Source organism: Ovis canadensis, chromosome 21, assembly GCF_042477335.2.
Source record: "Ovis canadensis isolate MfBH-ARS-UI-01 breed Bighorn chromosome 21, ARS-UI_OviCan_v2, whole genome shotgun sequence".
Classification (NCBI taxonomy): Eukaryota; Metazoa; Chordata; class Mammalia; order Artiodactyla; family Bovidae; genus Ovis; species Ovis canadensis.
This window is the reverse complement of record NC_091265.1, coordinates 59,246,370-59,262,236: the sequence shown is the minus strand read 5'-3', so window position 1 is coordinate 59,262,236 and position 15,867 is coordinate 59,246,370. Positions and strand designations below refer to the sequence as shown.

At 57.0% G+C, this 15,867-nt stretch overlaps 1 protein-coding gene across 23 annotated transcripts; it reads left to right on the top strand.

Annotated features, from left to right (window-relative positions):
- The first annotated feature begins 574 nt into the window (after positions 1–574).
- Positions 575–15,867, top strand: RASGRP2 (RAS guanyl releasing protein 2). Of its 23 annotated transcripts, none has more exons than XM_069566150.1 (18): positions 1,096–1,228; positions 1,490–1,950; positions 3,047–3,188; positions 3,826–3,928; positions 4,474–4,536; positions 4,863–4,994; positions 5,760–5,910; positions 6,087–6,260; positions 6,422–6,538; positions 7,996–8,277; positions 9,238–9,315; positions 9,515–9,637; positions 9,971–10,086; positions 13,398–13,539; positions 13,807–13,843; positions 14,360–14,536; positions 15,422–15,486; positions 15,653–15,867. In XM_069566150.1, exons 3-17 carry the CDS (start codon positions 3,116–3,118, stop codon positions 15,478–15,480), a joined length of 1,827 nt encoding a protein of 608 aa, XP_069422251.1. In that variant the 5' UTR covers positions 1,096–1,228; positions 1,490–1,950; positions 3,047–3,115; the 3' UTR covers positions 15,481–15,486; positions 15,653–15,867. The 23 variants fall into 23 exon arrangements, 16 of the variants coding, with proteins under 16 accessions (XP_069422250.1, XP_069422263.1, XP_069422260.1 ...); XM_069566151.1 differs by having other exon boundaries at positions 1,125–1,228; positions 1,490–1,530; XR_011251867.1 differs by having other exon boundaries at positions 1,137–1,228; positions 1,490–2,875; positions 14,054–14,536.

The following is a 15,867-nucleotide window of genomic DNA, read 5'->3' as shown; positions in this document are numbered from 1 at the left end:
GCGTTTAAGGGTCTCTAAGCAGGTGGCTACGCTAGGTCCAAAGCAAGGGGAGTGTTCGGGCGGGGGCCGATTAGGCTGCGCCGACGTTGCCCCTCCTCACTTGGGGTCCCGAAAGGGCCTGCTTCTAGGTCCCATATTACCAAGATTGAGTTGTGGGGGAGGTCCCGCCTCCCCAGCCCGGTAGCAGGGAGGGGCAAGTCTCAGAGATTTGTTTGGGGCCCGTGGTTTCACAGCGAGTGTGTTTGAACCTGAACTGCCGGAAATGGTTACCGGTTCCCTTCGGCCCGGCTTGTGGGGACCCCAACCGCCTGCGGCTACCCCTCCCATGTGCTTCTCTGGAGCCAGGCCTCCAGGCTCCAGTTTTCTAGCTGCAAGAACCCACCGTCTCTTGCAGCCGCCCCTTTTCATCTGGCCCCATGCGGAGCCAGGCTTCCGGAGCCCCAGTCCCTCCTGTGTGAACGGGAGCTCCCCCCAACATCCTCAGAACCCGAGGCCCCTTCTCCCCATCGCCGCGTTTTCATTCTTCCTCACAAACCCCTCACTCTTAAATGCTCCCACCTTGTCCTAGCCCCTCCCCCAGGCTATCACAACGACCCGCTGCGCCCACGCCCCCGTCTCTGCCAGGTCCCCCGCTGCCCGCAGGAAGACGCCCGGCCCCGGGCCGGGTGAGCCCCGTGGGAACGGTTTGTCTCGAAAACAGGAACCCGGGCCGGGGTCTGGGCGGGGCGCCCCTTCCCCACCGCAGTCCGCTTCCTGCCCCTCCCGGCTTCCTCTGCCCGACACCAGGCAGGGCGGGGGGCAGGGGGTGTCTGGGGTGGGGAGAGAGGACCCTTGGTTTAGTTCCCCCCTCCGCGTCCCGCGCGGCCTGACCTCCGCTCTCCCACCCTTGGCACGGCTCGTGGCGCAGCCCCCCACCCCCACCCCGCCCGCGGCCCTGGCCTCCCGGGCGGCGCGGCAGGGGAGGGGTTAAGCTGCCGCAGGGGCCGCCGCGTGCGGGGCGAGAGGGAGCCCCCGATGGGGGAGGCGCAGCCGGCGGTGCGGAGCCCTGCGCTGGGGCGGGGAGGAGAGGGGAGGGGGCGGCCGCGGCGCGGGGGCGGGGCGGTGGGGAGCCCGGCCGCGGCGCGGAGAGCGGGCGGGAGCCGCAGCCGCAGCGAGGTCGGCGGGCGGGAGCGCACGGAGGTGGCGCCTGCCGGGCCGGGTGCGGGCTCCTTGCCGCGGGGTCCCAAGTGTGAGTGAGCGGGCGCGGGCGGGGCGCTGGGCAGAGGAGGCCCGGCCCCTAGGGGCCCCCGAGGGCGGCGCAGAAGGGCTGGGGGCGGCGGGTGTGTTGGTCGGTGGGGAGTCTGTAGCCCGGGTCGGGGATGGGAGGGACCTAACCGAGAGATCCAAAGCCCCCTGGACAACCGCGGGAGGGGGCGGCGTCCGCGGCGCACCCGGGTCTTCCTAGCCACGTCTCAGCGGGACCGTCCTCGGCGAACCCCCCATTTGACAGATGAGAAAACCGAGGCTCCGAGAGGCCGAGTAACTCTCAAGGTCACATAGGGAGGAAGCGGCCGAACCGGCGGGATGCCTCTGGGTGGCTCCTAGGAAAAGTCTACCGGAGAACTCCATAGAGAAGCCCCGCCGCTCCTCACCCCCTGCTCGGGGGAGTATTCTATGGGCGGGGGCAAGGCTTTGCCAGTGTCCCGGGGCGAGGGCTGTCAGGTCGTTGGGGCCGCAGGGCCGGCCCTGGATCGCAGATGAAGGGGGCGGGGGTTGGAGTGGGCGTGTGAGCGCACCCACCGGGCGTGTGCATGTGTGGGAGTGTACATGCGTGTAGGTGCAGTCTTGCGTGTGCGCACACGTGTGCGGATGTCAGTGGCCTCGGAACTCCAGGCTGGTCTGGTCTAGTGAGCAGCAAGGCCGGAAGCCAGCCCCTTCAACGGGTTTGCTTTCTGGGGTAGCGGACTACGGGTATGTGTGCCCGCGGGTTCCTTCGTTCAGGTGTGCGGGGGTGTGGGGTGCCACTGGGTGAGTGAGAGAGAGGATGGGAAGTGATTGCCTGAGGCCCGGCTGTTTGGGGGAACCTCAGGCATATTCTTGCACCCCGATGTGGGTCCCTGGCCTGGGATGTGGAGTGAGTGTGTCTGCGCCTGGGTGCGTAAATCCCCGCCCGTGACTGGAGTTGCTGGTAGAGTCCAACAGGGGCACTCCACCCTCCATGGCGCTAGCGCCCCCTTCTGGGCACCCCACTCTGCCCGAGTGTGGACTGCCTGTGTGTGCCCCCAGTTCGACTGTGCAGTACGGGGGGCCTGCGTCAGAGGCTGGGGATGAAGAGGGCCTGCGGAACGGCTGAGCCAGGACCCTTGGGGCCTTCACGGAGGAGGTGGCTCGGGAGCGCGCGGTTCCCAGGCCCAGGCTTCCCGCTGATGCCTCCGGGCCGCAGGGGCTCCCCCCTCCGCCCCTCTTCCCCCACCCCCACCCCTCGCTCCCAGGAATGTTCCTCTCCAGCCCAGCCCGCCTCCCCGAGGGCAGGCCCCTGGGGGCTGCCGCAGCCCCGCCTCCTCTTCCCGGGAGCCCGGGAGGGGGCGACGCGGGCAGGACGCCTGGGTTCCTCCCCCCTTCTCATCCCAGGGAGAAATTCCTCTGAGGTCCCCTCAGGCTCTGGGTTCCCAAAATAACCCTGCGGGGGAAGGGAGGCTGTGGAGGGAGGGAAGCGGGAGGGGGCGCAGAACTGAGCTGCGGGGTGCTGCAGGTGCCTCTGGGGAGAGGACGTGAGGAGAAGAGAGGGCCTACAGAGAGGGCGACTGGGACACCGACCATCCCCTGGGAGTCCCTCGGCCCTCCCGCGGCTCTCAGGGTGGGCCGGAAGCTTCTTGGCCAGTTCATTTCCCAACTGGTGGGTTGCACCATCCCGGGCCAGACCGTTTAACCCCGGGGCGTGGCCGCGGGGGGAACGACTCCGCCCCTGCCCAGCAGGGGGCGTGCCCGCCCCGCCCCGTTTCTACCCTCGGGGCCGCTCCGCCGGCCCGCGCCTCCGCAGACTCCGGCTCTGCCTCTCTCGGGACAGGGGTCCGGTCCGAGCCCTGTGGGAGGCTCCCGGAGCGCAGATCAGCAGAGCCTACCCGCGCCGGCGGCCATGGCGGGCACCCTGGACCTGGACAAGGGCTGCACGGTGGAGGAGCTGCTCCGTGGTTGCATCGAAGCCTTTGGTGAGTGGCACGGGAGGACACACCCAGCCTGAGCCGGGACCCCTGCCTCCCTGGGCAGATCTCGGCCATGGACCCACCCAGCCTGCATCCTGCAGTCTCTTTAGCGAAAATCTCCCCTTCATCGCAGGGCGGAGAGGTCCACATGCTGCAGAAAGAGAAAATGTTATCCTTCCCTAGTATGCCGGCTTTGAAGGGAGGGATGGCGGGGTCCCCGGACTCTAACACTTAAGGAGAATTATCTGTCTCCCCGGGGGATCCGGAGGAACTCGCTATCTCGGCCTGGGAGCTGTTTCCGGCTGATGTGGTGGGGTGGTGAAGGGGTGCCCCTTCCCTAAGCACTCAGGAAATGACCTCTGGATTCTTGACCCCGAGGAACCCAGGCTCCTTCCGCCCCAGCTGGTTCCCCTCCGGACTCAGGCCCGGCTCAGACTGCTCCTATCCCCCGGTTCCTCGGAACCTGCCTTTATCCCCCCTTCCACCCTACTTTTTCTTTATAATCCGCCTCCTGGTTTCGGAGCCCTGGGAAATCAGGAGGCGGCCGGGAGCCACATCCAGCAGGCTGCAGGGTAGGGACCTGTAGAGACCACAGCCTCGAGACGAAGTGTCAACCCGCTTCTCTTTGGCCCCTCGGAGTTAGATGACTCCGGGAAGGTGCGGGACCCGCAGCTGGTGCGCATGTTCCTTATGATGCACCCCTGGTACATCCCTTCCTCTCAGCTGGCGGCCAAACTGCTCCACATATATCCTTCGCCGACTTCTCCAAGGGCCCTGCAGTCCGAGTCTGTAAGCGAGCCCCGCTGCCCAGCCCGGGCAGAGGATGGGCCTTGCTACTAGACGTGGGCTGCCCTCAGGTCATAGGATTCAGGTTGGGCCCAGGCTTCTGCTGGGCCCAGGCTTCTGCTGGGCCCAAAGCCCCGCCCCTTCCCTCCCCTTAGAACTAAGGCCCCGCCCCCTCTCCCTAACCTTAGCCTTGCTGTCTCTTCCCCACAGCCTAAGACCGGTCCCTACTCCCAGCCCAGGTCCCGCCTCTTGCTTCTCTTCCAGAACCCAGGTCCTGCTCCCAGCCTGACCCCCATTCTACCCAGCTGCCCTCCCAAGGCTCACAGCTCACCTCTGCCTTGGGCCCCTTTCCAGAGCTTAGGCCCTGCCCCACGCCAGACACCATCCCTCAGATTTCTGCTGGAACCAGGCCCCGCCCTCTGCCTCCCTGTGGGGCTCAGGTCCCATCCCCTGCCTCCTTTTCTAGAGTAAGCCTCCATCCTTGTTTTCCTTAACTCTCCTTCACCTACCAACAATCCCGGAAGGACAACTCCAGCTCGCTGCAGGTGAAAACATGCCACTTGGTCAGGTGAGTCTTCCTCTTGGGGCTCTGGCCCCTCCTCTGCTCCCCTCCCTTAGGATTCTGACTGGCCTGAAAGAGTAGAAATAGCATGTTCTGGGAGCTGGTCATGTGGGTTTGAACCAGGCTCTGTCCATGGTGGGTGTGCTGCCACAGGCTTGCCCCTTCCTGACTCTGTCCGGTCCCCATTTTCTGATCTGCCCAATGAGGGTGGGGAAGGAAAGAGTTGGGTGAGGGGGATCACAGTCTGAGGCCCTCTCCCCCTCTTTGGGGGAACGGCCATCCTAGGGGAGGTGGGGGAAGGGCTGCCCCGGGTGACTCTGAACCTCCACCAGGTACTGGATCTCAGCATTCCCAGCGGAGTTTGACTTGAATCCTGAGCTTGCTGAGCAGATCAAGGAGCTGAAGGCTCTGCTAGACCAAGAAGGGAATCGGCGGCACAGCAGCCTCATCGACATCGAGAACGTGTGCGTGGGGTGGGGGTGCTCGCGGGGCTGGGAGGGGCGCTTAGCATCCCGCACCATTTGCTCTTAATAAACGGTTCGTTGAATGCAGGGGTGTGAGGGTCATGTTGCTCTTGCTGGAAAACTTCCTGTGGCTCCCCCTGTCTTCTTCAGAATGCCTCGGCTGGGGGTTAAGGCCTTTCAGAGTCTCAGGCCTGTTTAGCATTCCCGCTGCATCTTCCATAGCGCCCCGCCCCCACCAAGCGCCTCCTCCTGCAGCCCCCAGAGCCCCCTCACCCTTCCACAGACCCTGCATCCATGCCCACCGTGGCACTTTGTTCATGTTCCCTGGCCACCTCCATGTTATCAAGACAAGTGTGGCGTGTCTGTGGGCTCTTCCAGGGCCGAATTTGTTGTTGCCGCCTCTGTTCTTGGTGGTGCTTTGGGCAGACCCCTGGCGCAAAGACCTCTGCACTCACGCCCAGCTGTGTCCTATTCCTCTGTGTCTGTCTCCCCGTAGAATGTGAGTTCCTCACGGGCAGGAACTGTGTCTTGCTCACCTCTGCAACCCCAGTGCCTGGCACAGTGCTTGGCGCAGAGTTAGGTCTTCCATAAATCTGTGTGGAGGGCATGACGTGGGGGGGGGGAGATGGCAGGAGTTTTTTGCTAGTACGGGAGACATCGGTGTCCTGCCCAGTGTCTTGCAGTGAACTTGAGTGGCATGAGTGTGGGGCAACGAGGGCTGGGGCATCTCCGGCAAAGGACTCACTGCCCCTGTCCCACCCCCAGCCCCACCTACAAGTGGAAGCGGCAGGTGACCCAGCGGAACCCCGTGGAACAGAAGAAGCGCAAGATGTCCCTGCTGTTTGACCACCTGGAGCCCTTGGAGCTGGCGGCACATCTCACCTACTTGGAATATCGCTCCTTCTGCAAGATTCTGGTGCGGGGCTTTCAGTCAGGAGTCGGATGTGGGCTGGGGAAGGGGGTGCCAGGAGGGATGGGGTTGCAGGGCGGGATCTAGGCCTACAGGGTAACTACCAAAGGGCAGCTGGAGGGGGAGGAGCAGCCATTGGTGAGTTGGGGCGCCACTGGGTGCTGAAGGCCCTGCGCCCCCAGTTCCAGGACTATCACAGTTTCGTGACTCACGGCTGCACGGTGGACAACCCCGTCCTGGAGCGATTCATCTCCCTCTTCAACAGTGTCTCGCAGTGGGTGCAGCTGATGGTTCTCAGCAAACCCACAGCCCCTCAGCGGGCGGTGGTCATCACACACTTCGTCCACGTGGCAGAGGTGCCCACCCCTCCCCCGCCCCCCAACTCCCCCAGTCGCCCCTGTAGGGCCGAGTCCCTCCTTTCCCCTAACCCACTGCCAGATCTTCTCCAGAAAAGCTGGGCCAAATTCTGGGCCCACTCAATGACTCACTGTCTCCTTTCTCCCCATTTATCCCCCAGGAACTCCTGCAGCTGCAGAATTTCAACACGCTGATGGCAGTGGTCGGGGGCCTGAGCCACAGCTCCATCTCCCGCCTCAAGGAGACCCACAGCCACGTGAGCCCGGAGACCATCAAGGTGCCTGAGACCCTGGGGTCAGGGCATAGCCTTCCCAGGGCTGGCCTCGTGAGAACTCCCAGCCCAGCGGGGCACTGGTCACTCCCTCTTCATCTGATAAATGAGGAAACTGAGGCTGGGGGTTTGGCCCTTTCCCAGGCTGTACAATGAAAGCTGGCAGAGAGAGGAGGCTCACGGATGTGCTGAACTTCAAAGCTCATGCTTTTCTCTTCTCCTGCTTACTTTATTTTACTGGCCATGCTGTGCAGCATGTGGGATCTTACCTCCCTGACCACGGATTGATCCTGTGCCCCCTGAAGTGGAAGCCCAGAGTCTTAATCACTGGACCACTGGGAAGTTCCTATTGTATTGTAAAAAAAAACATATCTGGTGCCATACATACAGACAAGTCTATAAAACAAGTGTACAGATCCCTCTCCAGGGGATCTTCCTGACTCAGGGATCAAAGCTGAGCCGCAAGGGAAGACCAAGAATACTGAAGTGGGTAACTTATCCCTTCTCTAGGGGATCTTCCCGAACCAGGGTCTCCTGCACTGTAGGCATTTTCTTTACCAACTAAGCTATCAGGGAAGCCTTCACAGTTTAAAAAAAACTAGAAAGAAGATAGGTCAAGAAGTAGAACATTGCCAGCCCCTGAAGCTCCCAGCCCTTAGAGCATAACTCCCTCCTCATCAGAGGTAACCAACGCCATGACCTTCCTAAGGATGATGACCTCCTTTTCTTTTAAAGAATATTTACTTATTTATTTTGGCGACACAGCAGAGCCTGTGGGATCTTAGTTCCCCACCCCGTGCTCCCTGCAGTGGAAGGGCAAAGTCATAACCACTGGGCCACTGGGGACTCCCCAACTTTACTTTTCTTGAAGGCTTTACCACCTGTGTATGCTTCTCAAAACCATGTGGGTATTTTGTTGTCTGTTTTTGAGCTTCTTATAAATGAAATCGTGTTGTGTATGTTATTTCCTCCTTCTTTCATACGTTCTGCTTTGCGCAGCAGTTGTTCATTCGTCTCCATTGCCGTATAATATTTTTGTCCACTCGATTTGTGTATCTCCTCCACTGTTGAACACTTGAGGTCTTTCCAGTTTGGGCTGTTAGGAATGACTCCGCTAAGTACGTTCTTGGAAATCTTTGTCCTGCGCTACTCTGCCTCCGTGAGCCTCAGTTTCCTCTATTAAATGTTGATAGTCTGTGCCTGTGACTGCTGGAGAGGTGTGTTATTTGGTAGTGGGTGCCCCTTTGGACTCATGACCTATGAACTCTGATTGCCAGGGGCTGAGGGAGTCAGCCTTGGGGGACAGGAGGGAGGCTTTTGGCCTTTTGCCCATCCCTGGCTCTGACTGCTCAGGCTCTCCCACGTCTCCAGGGCTGGGCAGGGAAAGGAGAGTTGAGCCTGTGACATGCTATGTGGATGTGGTGTGTGTGTGTGTATGTGACTCTCTGCCCTTTGCCCCCCAGCTCTGGGAAGGTCTGACGGAACTAGTGACGGCCACTGGCAACTATGGCAACTACCGGCGCCGGCTGGCAGCCTGCGTGGGTTTCCGCTTCCCCATCCTGGGTGTTCACCTCAAGGACCTGGTGGCCCTGCAGCTGGCGCTGCCGGATTGGCTGGACCCCGCCCGGACCCGACTCAACGGGGCCAAGATGAAGCAGCTCTTCAGTATCCTGGAGGAGCTGGCCATGGTGACCAGCCTCCGGCCCCCGGTGCAGGCCAACCCTGACCTGCTGAGCCTGCTGACGGTGAGGGGCCGGGCCCCTGGTCCCGCGGGCTTGGCCTTGGGTTCTCACTTCTGGTCGCAGAGCCGAGAGCCAGCCTGGTCCCCCTGGTTGGGGTGACCTTGGAGGGGAGTTCCAAGCTCTGGTTGGGGTTGTGGACCCCTGAGGCTGGCGTGAGGGCTTGAAGCTGGGCTTGAGGGCTTGAGGCTGGGCCTGAGCTCTGGGTTGAGTTCCTAGCAGTGGGTTACGGTCAACTTTTGGGATTAAACTCTGGGTTCCGGGTAGAGGGGTGGCTTTTATTTTGCTTTTACTTTTCGGCTGCCTCACACATCTTGTGGGATCTTAGTTCCCTGCCCAGGGATTGAACCCGCACTCTCAGCAGAGAAAATGTGGAGTCTTAACCACTGGACCACCAGGGAATTCCCCAGGGCTGGCTCTTAAACAAGGCCCTGAGCTCTGAAGTTCTAGGCTTGGTCTTGGACTTGAGCTCTGGGGTAGGAGTTGGGTTCTAGTCCACATCTGGACTAGGTTCTAATCACTGGGCCGGAGCTCAGGTTTGACAGTTTGGTGTGAAGTCTGAACCTGTTTCTGGGCTCTGGGCTGGACTGGGGAATTGAAACCTAAGCTGGAATCTGGTTGCTTGATTGGGTGCTGTGTTGGGAGGGGGGATTTCAGAGCTCTCAGCTGGGTTGTGACCTGAATTCCTGGCTGAGATCTTAGCAGTGTGTTGTCTTCAAGGTCTGGGGCCAAGCTCTGGGTTCTGGGCTGTGTGCTGGGCTGGCGTGTGGTTGCTGGGGTGTGTTCTAAGCTGGCCTTGGTCCTCAGTCTTGCTTCTGGGCCAGGCTCGGGGCTGGGCTGTGACCCTCAGGTAGACCTGGAGGTCTGGGTTCTGGGCGTTGGGCTCCTGGGAGCAGCACAGGCCAGTGGGTGTGATCAGACTGGTGTGTCCCAGGTGTCTTTGAATTAGTCTTTTTTTTCCCCCAGGTGTCTTTGGATCAATATCAGACAGAGGATGAGCTCTATCAGCTGTCCCTGCAGCGGGAACCGCGCTCCAAGTCCTCGGTGAGGGCGAGAGCCACTGCATACCCACTTAGCCCATCCTCTTCCTCCCTCCCTTCGGCCCTCCCAGGCTTAGAGGCCACCTCACCCATCCTGCTTGTTGGGCAGGCTTCCTTGTGCCCAGAGCTTGCCCCCTCCCTCCTCCACTGGGCCCTGGGCTCCCTCACCTCTGGCCCTCGCTCAGCTTTGACCATTTCCACAGCCAACCAGCCCAACTACCTGCACGCCGCCTCCCCGGCCCCCGGTGCTAGAGGAGTGGACCTCGGCTGCCAAACCCAAGCTGGATCAGGCGATCATGGTGGAGCACATTGAGAAGATGGTGGAGGTGAGACTCCAGCACCACCAGCTCTGGAGCCTGTGGGACAGGGGGGACAGGTCCGTAGTGGTCAGTCAAGGCTGCTTTGACCAGGGCACTGCCCTGGGAGCCACCACCAGTGCCGGGCTCAGGGGCCAATGCTCGGTTAACAGAAGGCACGGGGTGCAGCTGATGGATGGGCTTGGGATGGGGGTATGGAGAAGGGAGGTGGTGGGGAAGAGAGACAGCTGCCCACCTCTTAGATGCCCAGGCTTCCTAACTCGGACTGGGAGTGTGAGCAGGATGGGGCCAAGGCCCCTTTAACCCTCCCTGCCCCCCCACATGTCCCTCTGTGTACTTCAGTCTGTGTTCCGGAACTTTGACGTCGATGGGGACGGCCACATCTCACAGGAGGAGTTCCAGATCATCCGTGGGAATTTTCCTTATCTCAGCGCCTTTGGGGACCTCGACCAGAACCAGTGAGAGGCCTGGGGGCAGGGGCAGAGGGAAGGCAGGTTCATTTCCCCTTGGGTTTTAGCTTCCTCCTGAGAAGGATGAGGCCATTGAACCAGATGATATTGGCAGGGGAAGCCACCCATGTGGGGAGGGGCTCTTTTTTTCTGGGAGGCTGCCAGCTGCAGAGGCTCAGGGTTGCTTCGCTTATTCAGACCGATGAGCCGGAGGGTAGGGGGCATCTCCACCTGAATCTTGCAAAGACTGTGGCCTCCTGGGGACTCTTGCTACATAAACGTCACTTTATTTGTGGGGCTCACAGCCGAGAAAAAGTATGGGCAAGCTGAACTCCTGGGTAGCATGTCTTAATGAATAGATAAGAAAGGCCTGTAACTTGCAGCACCCACTTGCTTATCACCAATTCACATGCCAACAATTTGGACAAACAGCTGGTTCTCTGAAGTAGGTTATACGTGTCCCCCTGAAACCGTGTTCGCACCCCTGTTTTGGCGAGCAAACAAAATTCCAATCAAAATTTATAGTGCATCCCAAGTTGACTTTTTAATGTTATCCAGATTTCAAAAAGCTGTGCCTTTTTTCGTATTATAAAAATCCATGGTTAAAAAAAAAAAATCCAAGTAGTAAAATAGATATATAGTGAATGAAATGTGTAAGGTAAGAAGCGAAAATTCCCTTCCTCCTTTCCCACTTAAGAGGTTGTCAGTAGTAACTATGTTAGCAAAATTACTGGTGTGGCAATGCCTGTACCTTCCCAATGTTTCCCATGCATGGTGCAAATTGATAAGAGAATTTGTGTCTGTTTCACAGGCAAGAGGGATTATGGTATAAGTCTGGTTCTACCAGTAGCATGCATTATAGTTACTTCGTTTCTCTTCCCAGAGTTGAGAACAATAGTTGAAGACAGTTTTCTCAGTTGAAAACAGTTCCCTACCACCTCCCTGGGTGGGGTGGCTTTTTTTTTTTTGCAGGCCACACTTTTTAGGGTGGGTGCAGCCCTTGCAGGGGCTTCCCTGGTGACTCAGAATCTGCTTGCAATGCAGGAGACCTGGGTTCTATCCCTGGGTTGGGAAGATTCCCCTGGAGGAGGGCATGGCAACCTACTCCAGTATTCTTGCCTGGAGAAGCCCCATGGATAGAGGAGCCTGGTGGGCTACAGTCCATGGGGTCACAAAGAGTCAGACATGACTGAGCGACTAAGCACAGCACAGCCCTTGGAGATGTTCAAGGCCCCAGCTTCACGCAGGCATCTCAGCCCTAACTCCTCCTCCTGCAGATCCCAGGCAGGTATCCAAACCCAGCACCTGGCTCCTGGGGCAGCTGTACCATCAGGGCCCATCTCACTGCCTCAATTTGAAGATCGCTGTTTCTGGAACTTGGGAGTTTCCATTTCTTGCAAACTCACCTGTGCATTTAAAACAGTTTTGGATATAGTTAAACTAGCATCTAGGTTTTTGTGGCAGTAGCGTTCTCAGGGGTTTTTTTGTTTGTTTGTTTTCGTTTTTAAATCACTGTCTTGACAGAATCGCACGCTTTGTGTTTTTTCTTTTTTACTTTTGTTTTCCACTTAAACCCTCATCATGGACATCTTTCCAGGCTGATTCAGGCAGAACTACCTCATTCTTTAGAACAGCTGCAGAGTGTTACACTGGGTGGTGGGGCCATCATCTGCCTCCCCATTCTCCTGCTGATGGACATGTAGACTGTTCCCAGTTTTTCGCTATTAATATCCGCTATGCTGCTGTGAACATTGTACTGATGCACTCGGGCCACTATTTCTGTAGGAGAAATTCCTAGAAGTGGGATAATTGGATCAAAAGATATGCACATTCTAAATTAGGAGAGAGACTGCCAAAGTGACCTCAGGCAAGGTTGTGCCAGCTTGCACCCCCATCAGCAGTGAACAAGAGCCCATTTCTCAACTTCCTTGCCAACAGTGGATGCTATAATAAGCTTTATAATTTTGTCAGTCTAATTGGCAAACGGTGTCTTGGTTATATTTGCATTTCTTTAATATTAGTGGGGGTAGGATACCTTCCTATGTTTACTGGCCACTTCTATTTCTTCTGTTAATTGCCTGTTCATGGTCTTTGTCCATTATTCCACTGGGTTTGTGAGTCTTTCTCATTGATTTCTCTGTTAATGGATATTAACCCTTGGTGTTGAATATGTTTGCAAAATATTTTTTCGCAGTCTGTCGTTCATGTTGTCCTTTTCCATATAAAATTTTAAAAAAATGTGTGCTCAATATGTCAGTCTTTTCCTTTATGGCTTCTCGGATTTGTGTTACGTGTAGAAGGGCTATTATCCCCTCCAGAGGACAAAATACTTCTCTTAGACCTGTTCAGATACTTTGAGAATTTTATTTTCTTACATTGTCTTCAGTTTAGCGGGAATTTAGTCTTCATGCACAGTATGAGATAGGAGCCTAAGTTTATATTTTTGAGATGGTCAGTTGTCCCAATGTGCCACTGATTTGAAGGACCACCTGGACCACCCAAATACTAATAGGCAGGAGGTTCTGATAAAGGTCACCTCTGACGGAAATAGCTCCCAGTGGCCTGGCACCTATTAGCCTTTACAGACACTGTTGTCAATGCTTCGTGTGCCTATCTCATTCAACTCTTACCCAAACCCCTCTGAGATGCAGGAACTATCATCGTCCCCATTTATTGAAGAGGAAATCGAGGCACAGGGAAGAAGTCACACAGATAAATAGAGCCCAAATTAGAACTGAGTTCTATCTCCAGAACACAGTGCTCACTCTTTCCCTAAAATACCTGAATAGATGAAAAGAGGGCTCTGTGGGAAGCTCCAGATTACCTGTCTGGAGGATTCGCAGGAGTGAGACAGGTGCAGCTTTTTCCAATTTTACCTGTTCCCCAAACTCATCAGAGAGTTCCTGACTCTCAGGAATCCCAACCGGTGTTCCATAGGGCTCACTTTGGGAAACAGAAGCTGATAAGCCCACGGGAAAGTGCAGAGCAATTTTAGTTTACACACCAGCTCTGTGAAGTGGGTAGGCAGGAATTATGACCCCCATTTTTCTAGAGAGGAAACCCAGGGCAAGTGACTAGCCCAAGACCACACAACTAGTTAGAAGCTGCTGCTACATCTGCCGGACTTCAAGTCTGGCTCTCTTTCTCTTTCCCGCACGGAAGGTAAAAAGTCGGGAGTCCCACGATGACCTTTAATTTGGTAGGGCTTTTCCCAGTAGGCTGGGTTAAGCTGGTGGTGGGTGGTCCCACTGAGCACCACCCGCCCCCCCCCCCGCCCCCGCCCCCGCCCCGGAGCTGAGGCCCTCGACTTCCCCGGACAGGGACGGCTGCATCAGCAAGGAGGAGATGGTCTCCTACTTCCTGCGCTCCAGCTCTATGCTGGGCGGCCGCATGGGCTTCGTACACAACTTCCACGAGAGCAACTCCTTGCGCCCGGTCTCCTGCCGCCACTGCAAGGCCCTGGTGAGCCCCCGCCCAAGCCACCCGGCAACAGCACCGGCCGGGTCCCATCCCCGCCCCGCCCTCCCTTCTGGCCCCGCCCCCCTGCCGAAGCCTTCTAAGTCCAGGCGAACCTTAATTCCTCCTGCTTCTCCCCTTGCTGGTCTGAACCAAACCCTGAGGGGCCTAAGGGTCCAGAAGGGGTCAATTCCAGTTCCTGTCCATAGAAAGGAAGAAGAGTCATGCCCTCTAAACTGCTCCCCCCTACCACATCCCCCTCCTCTATTTCAGATCCTGGGCATCTACAAGCAGGGTCTCAAATGCCGAGGTGAGATGGAGTTGCAGGGCTGCTGGGCTGCTTTGGGGGAAAGAGTTACTATCTGGATGGAGAGTCTTATTTTGGTGGGGCAATTGTCAAGGAGTAAAGTACTTTAGAGCCAGAGAGGCATGCTGATTGATGTGAAGGGGGTAGCCTTCAACTTGGTTTGATTGGGACTTCCCTGGTGGTCCAGGGGTTAAGATTCTGCTTCCATTGCAGGGGACACAGGTTCCATCTCTAATCAGGGAAGTAGGATCTCACGTCCTTTGCAGCGTGGCCAAAAAACAAACAAACAAACAAACAAAAACAAAAAAACCCCAGGGTTTTTATTTTGGTGAGGCAGCTGCCCAGAAATCGGGAGCTTTGGAGAGGGCACAGACTGGCAAGGAGGATGAAGAAAGCTCTTGTTTTGGTGGGGCAGCTGCTTAGGAGCAGAGGGACCCGGGGAGAAGTGCAGGCCTGCAGAATGGGATGAGCGGTGGTCTGACCAGTGGATCTGGCTGGGCTGCCCGTCTGCCTCCCCAGCCTGTGGTGTGAATTGCCACAAGCAGTGCAAGGATCGTCTGTCAGTTGAGTGCCGGCGCCGGGCCCAAAGCATGAGTCTGGAGGGGTCTGCACCCTCTCCCTCACCCACACACACCCACCATCGCGCCTTCAGCTTCTCCCTGCCCCGCCCTGGCAGACGAGGCTCCCGGCCTCCAGGTAAGAGGGGTCCCTTTCTGTACTGGCCTGTGGAGGGAGGGAGAGAGGGAGGCAGGCCCATGGTGGCAAAGTGTGGAAACTTTTCTAGGGTAGAAACCATTCCAGAGTTTGTAACTGTCTTATTTGAGGGAGGTGATAGAGGAGGGCTGGACAGATAAGGGTGCCAGGAGGGAACCAGGGAGCCCTCAATACTTTGAGGCTGATGAGGGCAGAGACTCATAAATAAAAACAGAGTAAAAGGGAAAGAGACTTTAAGATTCCATTTGCACTCTGTTTTGTTAGGGGGATTGACAATGGGCTTGGAGAAGGAATTTTTTAAGCCATTTGCCTGTATTTCCCTTTTTGGCTATTTTGGAGGCTATTCTGAGAAAAGTCCATTGCCCCCAAATCTCCCAGCAGCTCTCTTGGAGTCATTGGTGGTTATAGGTCAGTTTTCTGAATGACAGTTCCTCAAATGATTATTTTGCTGAGAACACTCTGAACAAACCATGTTAAACTGGGGTGTAAGGTAGTTGACCACAACCGTTAAAATTGGCATGAGTCTTCAAAAATAGAGGCAGGCACACGGCATAAGTTCCCCAAAATAGAAAAGATAAAACCATTTGCTTCAAGCCTTCCAGCAGTGCTGGGGTCTAAAATGTGAGACACACACAAAATTGATGTTAAGCAACCTGCACTGATAAATCTGTGGCTGTGAAAAAGCTGTGGCAAACTGAAAACTTAGAAAAAGAGCTTCAAAAATTGGGGTTGTTTAGTCATTCAGTGAATTGATTTCCAGTGGATGGTTCTGCTTCTGGGATGGGGCAGGGTGCCTTCGATGAGGGGGGAAGGGCTGCTCAGGGCACAGGGGCCCAGGAGTTGGTCCTGTAACCCCCCTCCCTGCAGAGATCCGAGAGGAGGAGGTTCAGACGGTGGAGGACGGCGTGTTTGACATCCACTTGTAATTGATGGTAAGCCCCCCTGTAGCCTGCCCAGAACCTCCCCACTCAGGGCTGGGGCAATGTGCGGGGGAAGAGGGGGAGGGTGCTCTGACCAAATGACCCAGGCTAGGCGGACTCAAACATTTTTGGGGGGCGAGGGGGCTCTTCCTTACAACCTCTGCTTTTCTCTTCCCAGCTGTGACTGGATGAAGCACTCATGCCTGCCTTGGAGAAAAGACTTGGACCAGAGCAGGGAGCCTGGGGTGCTGAGGCAGCAGGCTGGGGCTGGGGGGAGGGGCATGAGGGTAGCATGTGGCTGAGGGCAGGGCCAGGACTGATGTCCCTAAGATTGTACAGACTCTTGTGAATATTTGTACTTTCCAGATGGAATAAAAAGGCCCGTGTAATTAA